This window comes from Prosopis cineraria, unplaced genomic scaffold (assembly GCF_029017545.1).
Source record: "Prosopis cineraria cultivar Desert tree isolate PC_DT_omini unplaced genomic scaffold, ASM2901754v1 PC1, whole genome shotgun sequence".
In the NCBI taxonomy this organism is placed as follows: Eukaryota; Viridiplantae; Streptophyta; class Magnoliopsida; order Fabales; family Fabaceae; genus Prosopis; species Prosopis cineraria.
The window spans coordinates 54014895-54032208 of NW_026555332.1; the positions used below are offsets into that span (position 1 = coordinate 54014895).

The following is a 17314-nucleotide window of genomic DNA, read 5'->3' on the forward strand; positions in this document are numbered from 1 at the left end:
TAGAGAATATGGTGCTCGCTGTCAGGATGCCACGTACCCCTTTTCTTTCCAGGAGTGCAGGACACTCTCGAGTCTCTCATTGGCTCCGCCGTGGGACCAATCACAGGCCTCGAATTACGCATCCCAGATACGCCACTTTTGTTTCCGCGGGCCCCACGAAAATTAAAATTCATCCAATCACATCCCTCTACTGTTTTCTGTTGCCCTAGACACGTGTTGCTTCTTCACCCAGCCACCGTGCTGCCGTTATCATTTTCGTTTCCTCCCTCTTCCCCATCCCTTCTCTCGGCAAGGGAGAGAGAACAAGCAACTTCGGCTCATACCTAGGAGGCGCACGACCCCGATTAGGAATCCCCAGATATTTATGGACCGTGGAGATGTATGGAGCAACCTAGCCGCACGTGCCACCGGGGATGCCGCTCGCGATAAAACCGTAGTTAACAGAATAATGCTCAGATTCCGTCCGATCGCGCCGAAACCCGTCGCCGGAGGTTCTGCCTCCGGAGCTACGGTGCCGGAAAACACGAGTAACGTCTTGCTTTCGGGCAAGAGAGCGAAGCGGAAGTACGTTAGGGTTCGGAGGAACAGTGGATGTGGGAGAAAGGATAATAATAATAATAGATCTTCTGAGAGATCTGGGATGACAGACGATTCGGACAACGCGGTTGTGACTCTTCAGTTGATGCCGGAGAAGAGTGAACCGTCGGGCGGCTGGATCGCCGGGAGATCATGGTGTAAAAACGCTGATCTGGACGTGACAGTGGAGAAAGTCGAGATCTCGGGAAATCCGGAACCGACGAGGCCGTGGACAACGACGGGAACCACGAACGGCGCGCGGATGGCGGTGGAGACGTGGGTGACGGTGGAGAGCGTGGGGTACACGTGCACGAACTTAGGAGGATTAGGTAGCACGGACGCTGAGAAGGTAAAGAATCTGGAGAGCGACACGTGTCCGGGGTTCGTATCAGACGGTACGGGCAAGGTCGGATGGGTGAACGAGGCGTACAGGAGGATGGTGAGAGGGAATGAGGCGGGAGGGTCACCAGAGGAGGTAGTGGTGCGGTTGAAGGTGAAGGATAACGTGATCTATTCATACGAGGCATTTACATGCGGGGTGAGATTACAGTATACGTGGCAGAAGGAAAAGTGGACGAAGATGGTGCCGTGTGATGTTTGGAAGCTGGACTGTGGTGGCTTTGCATGGAGGCTAGACATCCAGGCTGCCCTCAGCCTGGGTCTCTGAGAAACCAGAATTCAGGAGGAAGAGATGGAATAGAGTGCTGGAGCCCATTTATCAGGTACTATTTTACGTTTGAAGAAAATCGAAAACTCATAGCTAGCTGCTCTCTGCTTATTCGCTAGGGTGGGATGTGGGAAGTGGTCGTGGTCCTTTTCTGGTCTTGGTTCTCTCTTGGGACCTGAGAGACGACAAAAGCTAATAAATGGGAAGAACAACAATACCATAGCAATTATCTTACCGATAAAGCATGGCACTGTTCCCCCTGAGGCTTCGGAATGCCTTTGCCTTATTTCTGTATATACCTGTTAGTCTGTGACAGCTCCCACTTTAGCTTAACTATGTACTAATATATATTGGCACTGACACTCCATAGGGGCTAAATAAACTATGGGAATTGTCTATATTCTTAATCTTATAATCTAATTTAATTGTATTAAATAAAATGCATGTACTACTATACTCAAATATTCTTATTCCTAACGTATAAAATAAGAAAAATTTTAATGAGGGATTCTTGATGAAAAATAATAAAAAAGAGGACGTATGAATTTTTAAAATTTCACTGAAAGGTCGGTAAAAAAATTTTGTTTGAATTTATAATGAAAATAATAAAATTATTTTTATTTAAATGAACAATATAATTATTTATTCGTTCTCATACTGTATTATTTATGAAATGTTATTCATTTTTTTATTTTATTTATTTATGAAAATGAACAAGTTATCTTATTATTAAACTAACACTTATAATAAAATTAAATAAAATTAGAGTTATAAATAAGTAAAGTAAAAAAAAAATAATATTTTGTGAGTAAACGAAAGACATATAATATAGGAATGAATAAATTATTTATGTTATTCATTTAAATAAATATAAGCTTATTATTTTTGTCATAAATTTGACAGAAATTTTATAGAGTCTTTTAATGAAGTTTTAAAAATTTAAGAATTTTTTTTATTTTTTATTAAGGGTCTTTCATTAAAAAATTTTTTTATAAAATATATATATATAGAGAGAGAGAGAGAAATTAAAGGGTGAGGGGAGCTGGCGTTTTTGACCAAGAGCAGAGGCTTGTGGCTGAAAAGAGTGGCAGGTGTTCAGCTTGCAAGTTCCAGTGCTATTTATTGGGTAGGTAGCGGCCGCTGTTTGATGTTAAGAATAGCTATAAAAGCAAGCAGAGAACTTAAACATGTTTTAATAATGATAATGGACGGGTAATAGGAAAAAAATAATGATGATAATGTTGAGGAGAGGACTACAGTTTTGGACCAGAGAAAGGACCCGATAGGTAGTACCGTGAAAAGTATGGAGTGGGGCCTTACCACATGGTTCTTGTAGAAGATGAAACTAAAGAAATTCTTGGGTAGGTTTAATTAGCAAGTTTTCAGATAAATATTCAAATATTAATGCTATATGTAATATAAAAAATTCTCTTAAAATAAGCTTGAAATAGACTCACATTTGTACAGCGTTCGGAAAACGGGGGGAATCCTTTAATGTTTACATTATTTTATGCTTTAATATGTGCTTAATGGAATCAGTTATTATAAGTATTTTTATAAGAAAATAGAGTAAATAAATTATATTATTCATGACATATAAACACTGCAACTTGCTACTCGTTTTGGTCCTGGTTGTTAAAAACTTAATACTCATTAAAGATTACAAAAAAGAGAAAAGAAAACTCCGCAATGTTATATCAAGTTCAAACATCATGCAGAATTATATACACGAGAGTTCTCAAAATTTTTTGACAATGTAATCAAAGGAGGAAAAAAATTTGACGAAGAAAAAAGAACCATAATGAAGCAGCTTAAGATGATGGATTGAAAGAAGTGATTGCGATCAATTTGTTTAAGAAATATAAATAAACGAAATGTTGTTTAACTACAGATAAAGAAAGTTACCTTTGGCATTAAATTTACGAATAATTTATTAATTTGTTACGTAGGTACTACTTTTTTATGCACACTGTAAGATAGAGATACACACACGCATTTATAATATTATGTGGTTGAAAAACCTGCCTCATTATATCTTGTTTTCTTGAAGAAGAGCGTGATCGAATCGTCACCATAATGAAGTTAGGGTTATTAATTTATTATCAGTTGTGATAAATGAAGGAGGATTTACAACAGAAAAGAAACAGATAACGTGGGGGAGGGGTAGTGGAACGTGGCAGGGATGTAACACCTAATGCGAGACAGTGACATAAGAAATCTTAGCCGAGATCCGCTCATCTAAAAAACTGCAACGTGTCTTATATGGTACATCCATTAATTTTGGATGTAAATATATCTAAACATTCTTATTCTTTGGCCGTCACGATCGTGAGACTCACGCATCACGATTCTCATGAAAAGACAGCCGTCTGGGTGGGTCGTGAAGTTCACGAACATGCTCTCGAGTGGGGAATCGGCCAGACCCGTTTAATATGGACGAGGCCACGAATAGAACCCAACCACGTGTGGTTATTCTGGAACCTCCCCAACCCCAAGTCCCTCTTCTCCACTTCATCCCACAGTGATGTTTTCATTGGAACAGCCCACGTGTACCATGCTTTCGGCAGTGCTGGACACCTTCTCTATTCTGATTGGTCCTTTGGTGGGACCATCTCTGCGTACTCCATTGTGCCGGGTGCATCACTTTATCGCTGGCCCAACACCACTCTACCAATGGAATTGGACTTTTAACTGGACACGTGACCGATCTCCTTTGCCTTTTTCACCCTCTCTCATTGCCCCCTCTGTCTAGTTTGGTAGCGACTTGGCCCACCGGCTCCCCTCCTCTTGAGCCCTCAGCGGAAGAGAATAATTGCTTCGGAACCTGCACCCGCACCCGCAGATCGAGAAGAGAGAGACACAAATTTGGATCCCACGATGACCTGGTGGTAGTGCTGTGCTAGGTGGGTAGGATAAGCATGGATGGCGGCGAGGGGTGGCGCTCCGTGAGATGCGCCGGTAGTGTGCAGGATAAGACGATGATCAACAGGTTGATGCTAAGATTCCGACCCATCGCTCCAAAGCCGGAGGTCGGAGGGCCTCTACTTGGTCCATCGCCGACGTTTAGGGATATCGCCGTTGTTCCTGCACGGAGAACCAAGAGAAAGTACGTTAGGGTTCGGAGGAGTGGTAAAGAGTCTAAGAACGGTAGGGAGCGTTCTGTAGCACAACTAGAAGAACTAAAAAGCAGGTCGGAGACCACGCTGCAACTGTTACAGGAGAATCGTGCGGAACAAAGGGTCTCATCAAAAGGTGGAGCCTGGGATAGTGCTAGTATGTATGAATGTCAGGAAGATGGTGGCCCTTTTATTCGGCTGAACTTGAACCTGAACTTGAACTTGATGAATGATCGTGAGGAAGCGCTAGGTGAGATAGCAGTGATGTCTCCAAGGAGGAAGGAAGCGGAAACGTGGGTAACGGTGGACTACGTGAGTGAGACGTGCATGGATGCGCTAGGGTTAGGGCGTACAGACATGGAGAATTTAACTAATCTGGGAGGGGATACGTGTCCAGGGTTCGTATCAGACAGGTTAAATAGGGTTGTGTGGGTGAATAGAGCGTTTAGGAAGATGGTCATGGGCCTGAATCATCATGAAGATGAAGAGCCACCTGAGATGGAGGTGAGATTAGTGATGAGAGAACGATTGGCGTACAGTGCTTTCACGTGCCAGTTGAAAGTGCAGTACACGTGGTGGAAGGGGAAATTCTCGCAGATGGTTCCTTGTGATGCGTGGAGAATGGACTGTGGTGGATTTGCATGGAGGTTGGACGTAAAAGCTGCCCTCAAGTTGGGTCGCTAACTAATATTAAACGAGATCAATGTTGCTTTCGAAGATGAATCGTACAGGTATAGCAAATAGTAAGCAAGCTGAATATGGTCAATGTCTCTTATCAAAAGTAGAATGCTAATCGATAAATATAAATGTGTGTGGGGGGGGGGGGGACGGCAGGATCAATACTCAATGGGGCCAGATTAGGAAGACAGTCTCTATCTATAGATGGGGTTAGGCGGATTCTTCACTATCTCAAAACAGTAAATATAAGGTTTTGTTTATCAAATCCACGAAAGCTGCTGACCTATTTGCTTTTCCTTCCGTAGAATCGGCAACGAACTAACCAATAGTTAGCAAAAGAAAGAAGGCATTGGATAAAGATAACATGCACCCACCAAACAATATTCACATTGACCCTACACACCCGACACATGGAAAATACTTTGTCATCTAGCTTTCTGGGAAGACCAATACGCTGTTAGTTTATTGTGCAAAATCACTGACTTGCTGTTGCAGGGCAGTTTATAGGGTTAATTGGAGAGAACCTGAGTTGGCCTTGGGTTATATGTAACGCTATGGCAACTTAGCAATTATATATCTTTGTTTGTAGTGTGTATACTGTATATATGTAGCCATCACATTTTTGCAACAGCTGGGCCGCACCCTCGTCCCTTGCTTGACCTTATAGCTAAATTGTGAACGGAGCTGCACAGCATGTCTATCCACGATAGACGATCAATCTGAAAAAGAATGAGCGCAGGCTATACATTATAAAATAAATTAGGGATGCACTTAAACAAGATGCATGTATAGATTCTTTATAAGGTCAACTTATCCTACTCAAGTTCTATACTATGGCGCTTGGTATTTGCTCCTCAATTTATGCCGGTGTTTCTGATATATCACATACGTATCTTTTATTCAATTATATATGCTTATCAGAATGCCTCGTTTTGTGAAGAATTCATATTATCACATTATGTATCTATTCAGGGCCAGCATGCGTAACTCTCAAAAGTATATTCAAGGCACATTTAGGATATGTTTTTATGAAATCCAACAAATAGTTGGATCCCTCAAATGGATTTTTGTTAGATGCAAATCGAAAACCAGATACACACATAGAGAATCAATATTAAACTTCGAAATCTCCCTGGGAGAAGCTTACCAAACGCATTATTTATGTGCTTGATTTTTGCCGCGACACAGTAACAGTCCCAAGACTAGATAAAGGTCTCTAGTCTTAATTTGAGTGTGCTGTGGTTCGCTCTTTGTTAGGAAATGCAGCATACACTCACTCAGACTCGCGCATGTTCATCACTTGTCATTGTTATATATTAATAGAATATGAGAGTAAAATTTATGACATAGAAACGTTGGTAAAATTAAAGAATAACATATTCTGAACTATGAGACCGGAGGGTAAACTTGTTTCTTTAGATGTGGGACATTTACTTAGCAAACGGTGAAGATCTCTGCCTTCAAAATATTGATGTGTTGGATGCATGATACGGTACTATAAAATGGAAACTTTTTGTTGAAGGATTACATAAATAAATGTACGGAGTGGTGAAGGAACAAAGATTTAGAAGATATCCAAAGATTTGGTATCTAGCCATTGATTTGCGATATCTTAAAATCAATATTGATTATGTTGATTGTATAGTGTAGTAGTGTACGATGATGTGATAAACCAACAAGTTGAAGAGACAATGTTTAATCAACCTGGCTGCAGATTGGATGCTTAGATAGGGAATATAATTTGAGTTGAAATATGATTCACAAATTAGGGTCAAAATTAATATTTTACGCTTGCTTTAAGTAGGAATACATCTACTTATTCCTAACAAAATTTGACATGGGAAAAAAATATATCAATAAATCCGTTATGATGTACAACTCCGGCTTCAATATTTATCTAATTTATGGCCTCCCCTTTTTTTCTGGGTCAGTACATTTTGAAGTGAACCGATACGGTCTAAGTTGTTTCAAAATGAATGTGGAATTTATTTTCTATTTTTTTAAAAATACCGTACCCACATTGCCCTGTTCTTTATCACTTGAGGTAGTCTCATATGGCTTATAATTTAAATTATAGCTTGTCATAATCATTATTTTTACATTTGAATAATTATTTAGACTTCTATTTTTTTTTTGGTTTTCCATGAGCTTTATTTAAACATGTTTTTAATAATTTGAGTTGATACCTTTTTATGTTTTATATGTGTGTTGATATGTGTTGATATGTCTATATTTTATATCTCATCTTTATTATATTCTAGAAAATTAATAAAAATATATATATCATGACTCACCTATCATGTTATGTTACACGTATATCTTTAGCCGCATCATTACTTTATAGATCAAGCTTTAGCCAATAAATTATAGGTATTTGTCTTTGTCATTGTCAGCGTATACATGGTATATGGTCGACAAATTATTTGCAAATCTGAAGGGAGGCACGTGCTCTGATGTGGATGCGTATTTTATATTTTATCCTTTTGTATTCATATCCACATGATGTGTCTTCTGTTAAAGGCAACCACAGTCTCTTGCTCCCCTGACCACTACCACCTGGTGATTGGATGATTACTTACCTGTTGTCTTTTTAACTCACATAGCTATAGCCTGTGGAGCGCCGTTAAGGTATTTTATATTTTTTTGGCAGTCGTTCTTGAATATATCAATATATAATACTTCCTCCCATTTCATTTATAAAACACATTTTAAAAAATTTATTTAATTTTATTTATAAATTATGGTGTAGTTTTTTAAATAATATTTAAAAAATATTTTTAAAAGTATCCTTTATAAGAGAAAAAAAATAACGTGTATCACTTTTTGAATTTGTTATACAATGGTATATTTAAAATTTTACATATTTTTATTTCTTATATTTTTTTGCATTAATATTGATAAGGTTGGTAGAAATTGATAAGGAAGATTGGAAGAGTAAAGGATAATACTCCCTCAATTAAAAAATGTAAGGTATTTTTTAAGGAATTGGATGTTAAAAATATATGGTATTTTTAATCTTTTAAATTGTAATCATTGCTTTTTTTACCCTTAGTAAATGAATCACTTTGTTTATTTTAGGGTATTTAATAGGGATAAATATAAAAAGATAGGATTAGTTTAAAAATAAATAACTTTATTGGAGGTGAGATTTGGTTAAAAATATCTTATATTCTTACACGGAGGGGTATAACTTTTAGTGTCTCATTTGTTTTAATTATTAATTTGATCTTTTAAATTTAAATTTTATTAACTTAATTCTTTAAGTTTACTTGAATCATCAACTTAGTTCTTATTACTTAAAAAAGAGATTACATTATTAAAATTTACATACTTGGATAATAGAATGTTGATGACTTGCATATAGATTAATAAAAAAAAGTATAATTATTTAGGTAGGAAATAAACAGATTTTGAAAATTTTAAAAACAATAGAACAAATTAAAACACATTGTAAGGAATTATATATAAATTAAACTCATTTTTGAGTTAATTTGTTATCTTTTAGCTATATATATCTCAAATTATTAATATACTTTACACATTAAATTATTTTAAGAGTTAACTTGTGTTTTAATATTTAAAGGATTTGCATGATAATTTAAGAAAAAATATATAAGAGATTAAATTGGTAAAAATTAAATTTAAGAGGTTAAATCAATAATTGAGAGAAATTTAAAAGACTAAAATTTTCATTATTTTATAGTAAATTACTCTGTCCATCTTAAATTATTAGATATTTTGATAAAAATAAAATTGTATTAATTATATTTGTTCCAATATTACTTTGATCCCCTTATACTTTCTTACATTAATACTGTGTAGGGTACTTTTGAGAAACTCTATTTATGTTTTTTTAAATTAATACTATTGTAAAGTATATTTAATTAGTTTTATTGATATGTGTAATTTTGTTAAAAAAAAAACATCTTATACTGCGGGACAGGAGGAGTAATAATTACTTATGTGAAAATACGAGATGGGGACCGTACAAAAATATACATACAGTTGCTTTATAGTTTCTATTAATTATAAATATGAGATTTAAAGCGCTTCATATATATCGGACAAAGAATGAAATTGTTAGGAGCATAGATAGTGTGACGAGTTTGTTTATTATGGTCAGATAAAAATATATATACAAATTATTATTATCATTAGGATTAATATTATATACAATTTATAGAAGAAGGAAATGTTATTTAGAAGTTAGAAACAATACTGCTTGCTTGAAATATTTTTCAATGCACAAGACTCACATCTACCCAATATTACACCAAATAAAAGATTCAGGCTTAAATTTGTTTGTTCTAAAATATATAATACAATATACTTCCTCCATCTCAAATTATAAGACACTTTTAGGAAAGATTTAATATCTCAAAATATAAGACACTTTGATAAAAATAAGGTTTCATTAATGATGCTTTTTCAATATTACCCTTCCTATATATTATCTCTCTTTAATATTATTTCACCAATGAAGTATTAAATGAAGGACATTTTTAAAAATTTATATTTTTGTCTTGAAAAAATAAGGTAATAAAGTGTTTAATGAGATTTATTGATATATGAGATTTTATCTAAAAGTGTCTTATAATTTGGGACGGAGGGAGTGCTTTAAAAGAAATGTGGCTTAATCCAAGATACTAATAGAGATAGAATCGAACATTGAGCGAGGGCAACTTTAATGATACTAGTTTGATGGATGGATCACAACAACAAATTACGATAAGTTGAATGTTCTAATGATACTTTTCAAGTAACAAGGATGTGATCAATAACAGGCCGACCTCCCCTATATGCATGCGTGCATGAATGTTGTAAGTATAGTGCTTGTCCAAAAAAGATTCAAGGGTAATTTTTTAAATATTTATTAAACTAATTTTAGCATGTGATAGTAAAAGAACTTAACTTCTTTTTTCTACTAGGAAAAGGCTAGCAAAAAAGCTAAAGGAAAAATAAACAAAAAAAGAGAAGATTAAAGCAGCCTACATAAGGTATTAACCTTGTTGTGGTCCTGTAAACTTAGATTAATATAGTTTGTGGGAATGTCATGAAGAAGCTGCAAGTAGTCTGGCCCCTCATGGACGAGCTTGGCAAGAAAATTTGCACACATGTTTCCCTTACGATGACTGTGTTATAGTTCTAGATTCTAATGTTCACATATAAGTTGTTGAAGTTCCACAATATCATTATAAAAAGGTGATCCCTGGCTATGCCTCGATAGGTTAAATCTATAGCCTCCATTGAGTCTGAAGTCACACAAACTTTCCCGGCATGAACAAGGTTGCAGACCTCAGTCCCATGTTTGATTGCCTTGACTTCTGCAATTGTGATTGGTATGTGCCCCAAATTGCATGTGAAACCTATAATCCATTTCCTTTTGAGTCCCTGAGTAATCCTCCACAGGCTGCACTATTGTTTTGATTTACTGAAGCGTCCATATCCAAGCATAAAGTACCAACAGCTGGAGCAACCCAAATGGAATCTTACACATCTGTCTGAGAATTACCCAATAAGTTAAGGTGCTGTACACCTCTTTCTTCCATCAGTTTCGATCTGCATGCACTGATAATGTTCTCGACATTGTGTTGTGTTCCATTAAAAATTTCCTCGCATCTTGTTGTCTATATTAACCAGCAGATGGTTCCAAAGATCTTCATCCAGTTTCGAGTTTGAAATATTTAGCCTCTTAAATTTTGACTTGTGTTCCATTGAAACCAATCCTACAAGCTGCATGAGAAAAATTTGTTATGAAAAATATTATTGATAATTTTCTCCTATGTTTCTCTTGCTCTTTTACAATCTCTCAATATATGCATGTCACTCTCATCACATCCACAATCAAAGGGACATCAAGCATTTTGAGTAATGCATTTCTTTGCTCTAATAAGGTTGCTTGGGAGCCACTCATGCAGGACTTGCCATGGTAAGTATATGATTTTCTTCGATAAAGGCCACTTTCATAAATCAGATCAAATCTAAGATAGACCATTAGTCATTAGATGTGCCACTTTTAAGGAAAGAGTAAGTAGATTTGATAGAGAACCAACCATTGCTAGCTGGTCTCCATCAAAAACCATCATTCTGCTAACTAGTTCGAGGAGGGAAAGTCAAAAATTTATCAACAATAGTATTAGGGAAATAATGTCGAAGAGCACAAATATCCCATCCTTCCGAACTAGAATAAAAATCACAACCCTTAGCATGGGCATTAAAAGCAATGTATCTATTGGTCACATATTCAATTAAGGGTCCTTTTAAGGGAGCCCAATGATCCCACTAAAAGCTAGTGGTTTTACTATTGTTAATTTTCTTGCTCACCCTTTGAAGAAAAATGTCCCAAACTTTAACAATGTTGTTCCAATTATAGGAGGTAAACCTCTTTTTAACAACCATTGGAATGATAACTTTCCCCACATCTATATTTAGATCTCAAGCATTTGACCTAAAGGGTGTATCGACGTTTGAAAGAGGTCCTTCACACAATTTCATCAAAAAAGCCTGATTTTGGGTTTGCAACTTCTTTATACCTGGTCCCCCCATTTTTTTGCTTTCTCTAATGGTATTTCAATAAATAAGATGTATTTTCTTTTGATCCTCCCTATTAGCCCAGAAAAAATTTTCACTATGTTTATCAATCTCCTTTAAAAAGCCGACATGGATATGCATGGTTTGCATAATATAGGATAGGAGTGCTAAGATGACAGACATAACGAGCACTGTTCTACCAGCCATATTTAGAAAAGATCTTTTCCAAGAAGAAAGCCTAGATTGAACTTTTTGAATAATAAGCATGAGCATACCTTTGGCGATTTAATTGTGAAGCCAAGGAACTCTAAAGTATTTGAGACCCACTCCAAGGTGTTGATTGATATTAGAGGAAAGTTGCCTGCTGACTTTTTTTAGAACAAGAGGGCTTAGGTTTCCCTAAATTCATTCTATGCCCCGAGACCATATAGAAATTTGACATAGCTTTCTTGATCAAAACAACTTCTTCAAAGGAAGCCTCAGGAAAAGAATAAGGTTATCAGCAAAAAATAAGTGTGATATAGAAGGCCTAGATTCAAAGATTTCCAAAGGTTTCCATTACTTTTTCCTACGAAGATCCTGAATTAACTTATCCAATCTTTTCATGCAAAGGACAAAGATATAAGAGCTTAGAAGATCTCCTTGTCTTTTCCTTCTTGAAGGCTGGAACTCTTTAGACTCTTCCCCATTCCAAAGAACTTTAATAGAAGCCGTGATTATGCAAGTCATAATAATCTGAATGAAATGTGGTCCAAGTCTAAGACACTCCAAGGTATGAGAAATAAAATTCCAATCTAGGCGATCATATGCTTTTTCTATATCCACATTGATAGCCATGTAGCCTTTCTTTCTCTTCCTTGCTCTTGTAGAGTGTAAGGCTTTTTGGACAATAATGATGTTGTCACAACTCTGACGCCCCGTAATAAAGCTACACTGGCTTGGCTTAGTGAGGTAGTTAAAATGCTCTTTGAGATAGTAAGAATTTTTGTGACAATCTTAAGACGAACATCATAAAGAGAGATCGGTCTAAGCTCCTTTAAATAGGTAGGGGGCTCCACTTTGGGGATCAAACATATATGTGTTTGGTTGATATCCCTTATTTTTTTAGGATCAAATAAAAGCGCTGAATAAAATTACACATTTTGCTGCCAATAATACCCCAGTGAAACTTATATAAGTGAACTAGAAGACCGTTAGATCTTAGAGCTTTAAGGGTACCCATGGAGAAAATAGCTTCTCTGATCTTCTCCTGTGTCACTTCTTTCTGAATATTTCCCAAGGCAAAGTCAGAAAGCTTATGAAAGGACCTAGGCACACTATCTGGTTCCGTGCCGGCACTTTCCTTAGTATAAAGATTTTGAAAAAACTCACAAGCCATCTCTTTTAGCACATTTTGATCAGACGCCCAATTTCCTTCATCATCCTTTAAGGCTTCAATTCTCCTCTTGCGTCTTTTGATAACAGTGGTAGCATGAAAAAATCGAGTATTTTTATCACCCCTTTTGAGCCACTTGCATTTCGATTTTTGATACCAAATTAGTTCTTCTTGCACAACAAGCTTATTGTACTTAGCCCAATATTTCGTTCAAGCTTTTGCAACCCATTCCTGTCATCTTCACTTCTGTATTTATCAATGCTTTCAATACGTTTCAACATGTTTTTTTTTTTTCTTTTTGGGAATACTACCAATAACTCGTTTATTCTAGTCAGTAGCTTCCCTAGAAAAAGTTTGAATCCCTTCAGGCCAGCTCTTATCCTTCCAAATGCACTTCACAAGATCTGTAAAGCTTTCTTCTAGAGTCCAGGCAAAATTGATTTCACGTAGGTGTATTTTGTTTTTTATCCTGGCATAAACAGCCGTGATCAAAATTTTTAAAATGCCTAGAACTTCATGAAAAGCTTATGCTTTTAGCATGAGGAGAAAAAGAATATGCCAAGACAGATAATGGATGGAAGATAAAAGCAAAAAGAAAATATTCTGTGTGTTTGGCGCATAAGAAAAAAAGATACAAAAGAAAAGAGTAACTAATTCTATAGCGACAGTAAATAACATGAAAAGGATATGGACCTCTTATCTAGAGTGCTACAGTCACTGGGATGAATTTGGAAACATATTTTCTGTTTTGAATCTCTTTACTTTTAAAAAGAAAACTCTGGGGAGAAAACAATTAAACACGCATGCAAGCCTCTTTTTCTCTCTCCCTTTTCTTTTTTCTTTTTATTTTCTCTTATTATTCAAGTAGGAGAAGAACTATTTTCTTTCTTATTTTCTACTCTACTTTTGTCTTTCTATATTTTTCGATTCAATCAAATATATGTATAGGATAGATTATTTATATAATAAAATTCAAGGTGCATAGTATATTTTTCTGCTACACATGGAAGTATATTCTAAAATAGCACAAGACACTAGTTGTATAGTTTTTAATATGAATGTGAGGTTTGAGATCTCCAACTGGATGGAGAATGGTTTCATTAAAAAGGTACAGTAAAAGGATGAATTTATTATGTGCTCAAATAAAATAGCATGGATGTATGATATAGGGGCTTTAGCCCTGGGTCATGAACAAAATTAAAATTAATCTTTTGGCAACATTATTTATCTGAATTTAATTACATATGTTTGTTCAAAATTTAACTAAACATATTTGATGAATTTAAGCAGACACATGTTAAAAATTAACATGTTTGTTAATTTGAAAACGTGTAGGTATTAAAAAATAAGGACACATCTTCTGCAGGTTAACCATTTAACGTGACTCTCCAAAATCTATTACAAATTTTTTCTCTAGTATTCTAGAACTGCTAAAATAACTTGAAAGTTAATGCATGATTTGTTATATTTGCCTTGTAATTTTTAGAATGAAAACAAGCACACTTTTTAAAAAAGATATACTTTCTGTATTGAACCTAATATTCTCTTTCTGTGTTGATAATTTTTTAACAGCAATATCACCGGAACAAATTTATTATATATAATACACTGATACCTCCCACTGTAGACGAGTGAGTGAGTAGCCTGTTCCCATTAGAGGTGGTCCTCCTCCATCGCTTGAGGGCAGATTTGAGAACTGAACACACACACACACACTCGTGCGCGAAAGGCCAACAAATATGTATTATTCTGAGTCTGATCAGTGTATGCTGTTTCTATTGCATTTACCTGTGACTATTAATTGTTCCTGAATATGATAGTGGGCACTGTGAGTGTGAATCCAAAATAATACTTGTACTTTTTTTAATCGACCAGCCGAAAGACACTATACTTGGAACTAATGTTTCTAGCCAGTGTACTATAGGGGCGTTACTCTTTTCTAATTTCATGTTGCTTTCTTAATCTGTTCCACCATATGAATATTTACAATTACATTTCCGTTTCATGTTTTCAGCTTCTAAAAGTTTTGGTTAATCGCAAGGGATCAGGACATCAGGTTGAAGGGAGCCAGACTCTTGTACTAAGAATCCGCAAGTGTAGATATATTTATACCTAATTTTTAGTGTTTTCATCAATGCTTAGCACTTGGATTGAGCCCAAAGGTACCTATGGTTCACTGGCGAGTATGAGAGGCACAGACAGAGTTCAATAAATATTTCTCAGAAAGTTTGCTGAGAATCTGCAAGTAGCAGTTTGTGGAAGAAGATACGCAATATACTAAGGCACTTCTTTTGTTAAAGAACTCGAAGACGTTTTAAATGTATTGTATCGCACGCTTTGCGTCTTTCTGGTTACTATCAATGCTTATTGCTAAATCTTATGGGGGGTATGCCATCGCCCTTTCGTCTTCCTCTACGTTTTATTTCATGGTGTAGTTTCTCGGTTGATCTTCGGAGTTTTATGATCTCGGACATGTTCCTAGGGAAATTATTGTCGAGTGTTGCGACGTTACGCTTGCCTCTGCAGATTCACTTCCTGGGATGGAAAGGAATACACAACTATATATTCATCATACGCGTGCTGCACTTGGACCTTGCTAATGATTTGCTATGGTTATCCACAATGGTGTTACTGTTGATGTTTGTGAGTACTGAGTACATTCTTTGGCAGAAATACAGGACAGCCCCATCGCAAGTGACACCCAATACACACGCAGGCAAAACAGCTGTCATTATGCCGTTTAGGAAGACTCTGTTCTTTTAAATAAACCGGTGACCTTCGTATGTAAATAATTCCATACGATCTTCCTAACTTGTTTAATTACTCTCTCCTGTCCTTGTCCTGTGTACAGACCACAGAATCATTTTACCTAATTCACGAAAATTTAGAAAAGAAGTTAAGTTGGTTGTTTACAATTAATTTGTAAGAAAATCGTGATAATTTTTGAGCTACCGCTGCAATTAATTCACTATATTTTTACTCTTTTCCACTGACTAGAGAAAATGGAACAGTAATTAAGGATATTATGAAATAAAATGCTATTTAATATAGTGAATACAAGTGTATTGGGCCTTATATTAACTATCAAGGACCGAGGGCAGATATGTATATGAAAATATTAATAAACTGATTTCTCATAATCTCAATAGTTGACCCTTATCCTCCCTTAAAAAAAAAAAAAAGGTCGACACTTTAAAAAAGATACATTACCTTCACAATGTTGACTGGGTTTGAAAGACTCGATTCCTGTCACGTAAGAGACTGAATGTTAATGCCCATTCACATCGTGTTTGACCTGGAAGGGTACGGACAACCGTGTCGGTGTGTTACTTTTTTTTTTTTTTGGCACCAAGTGTGTTACTTTTATTTGAATAAGACAGGAAACACTTTCATTCGGAGAGAAATAAAAAGCAAAACCAGTACACAGCCAATTAAGGAAAATGTTACTGCTAGTAGTCGTAATTACCCAAAAAGAAAAAAAAAACGGATAAATATATTAATGTAATCGTCATAATACCTAATGGTAAATCAAGACACATAGGAATAGAGTGCTAAGTCCAATGTAAGTCTGGCATCGGCTAGGCCCATTAGAAGGCCCAGAATGACACTCAATGTCAAGCGTGGACCGAAGTTTAGTTTGCAAACCCCACCTACGTAAATATGGAATCGATGTCGATTGGGCCGATGGAAGCCATATCCAGGCCCATGAAGAGCACATTACCTTCGGTTAAAAAAAATGGTTTTTTGGGGTTAGCCAAAAAAAAAAAGGAATGTCTTTTGGGGCTTAAATGAAAAATAATAAAAACGACATTTTTTTCGTATTAAAGAATGAATATACAATATATATATTTTTTTAACTTTCAGTCCAAAAAAACATGGGGCCAGAAAATCGTCACATTTTCACTGAGTTAAAACGATTCTTTCCCAACCACCGGGTTAAAAAGATGGCCATTGAGCTAATAGTGATTGAGTAAAAGAAATGCAACTTTTCTTACACTGGGAGAAATACGGCTACAAGATGTTTAAATATGACGTAGTAATAAAAATAAGTGCTAGATAATTTTGTATGAAAATGATATGTCTTAATAAACTAACAGTGATATCAGTATAATTCATGTATTCCGATGACAATGTTAAGCATTATTTATTTATTTTTTAGTTACTTAAGATATTTCTACAACCGGCATGGTGACCGCCATATGATTAATCTCTCAAAAAATTTGAATGTCATTTAAGGATTGTTTTCTCTCAAAAAATGAATCTTAAAATAATGTTTAAGAGGCCCAAACTACTAACAATAATATGTTAAACATTATTATGGCTTATAAGGCTTCAAAATCATTTTTTTAAAAAAACCATTTGATATAATAA

At 35.6% G+C, this 17314-nt stretch overlaps 2 protein-coding genes and 1 long non-coding RNA gene across 9 annotated transcripts; 2 read left to right on the forward strand and 1 right to left on the reverse strand.

Annotated features, from left to right (window-relative positions):
* Positions 1-81: 81 nt before the first annotated feature.
* Positions 82-15352, forward strand: LOC129306016 (uncharacterized). 5 transcript variants are annotated; one of them, XM_054946320.1, is made up of 4 exons: positions 82-1298; positions 10447-10562; positions 10932-10966; positions 14958-15352. In XM_054946320.1, exon 1 carries the CDS (start codon positions 365-367, stop codon positions 1241-1243), a length of 879 nt encoding a protein of 292 aa, XP_054802295.1. In that variant the 5' UTR covers positions 82-364; the 3' UTR covers positions 1244-1298; positions 10447-10562; positions 10932-10966; positions 14958-15352. The 5 variants fall into 5 exon arrangements, with proteins under 5 accessions (XP_054802295.1, XP_054802304.1, XP_054802312.1 ...); XM_054946329.1 differs by lacking the exons at positions 10447-10562; positions 10932-10966 and adding an exon at positions 7431-7665; XM_054946337.1 differs by lacking the exon at positions 10932-10966.
* LOC129306042 (uncharacterized) lies at positions 3454-4870 on the reverse strand. Its single transcript, XR_008592109.1, has 2 exons — positions 4443-4870; positions 3454-4327 (listed from the first exon to the last, which is right to left on the reverse strand). It is a non-coding gene; the product is annotated as an uncharacterized LOC129306042 (long non-coding RNA).
* Positions 4155-10438, forward strand: LOC129306001 (uncharacterized). 3 transcript variants are annotated; one of them, XM_054946285.1, is made up of 2 exons: positions 4155-5090; positions 10265-10438. In XM_054946285.1, the coding sequence occupies exon 1, from the start codon at positions 4162-4164 to the stop codon at positions 5041-5043; it is 882 nt and encodes a 293-aa protein (XP_054802260.1). In that variant the 5' UTR covers positions 4155-4161; the 3' UTR covers positions 5044-5090; positions 10265-10438. The 3 variants fall into 3 exon arrangements, with proteins under 3 accessions (XP_054802260.1, XP_054802268.1, XP_054802276.1); XM_054946293.1 differs by lacking the exon at positions 10265-10438 and adding an exon at positions 5343-7389; XM_054946301.1 differs by lacking the exon at positions 10265-10438 and adding an exon at positions 5194-5210.
* Positions 15353-17314: the final 1962 nt, after the last annotated feature.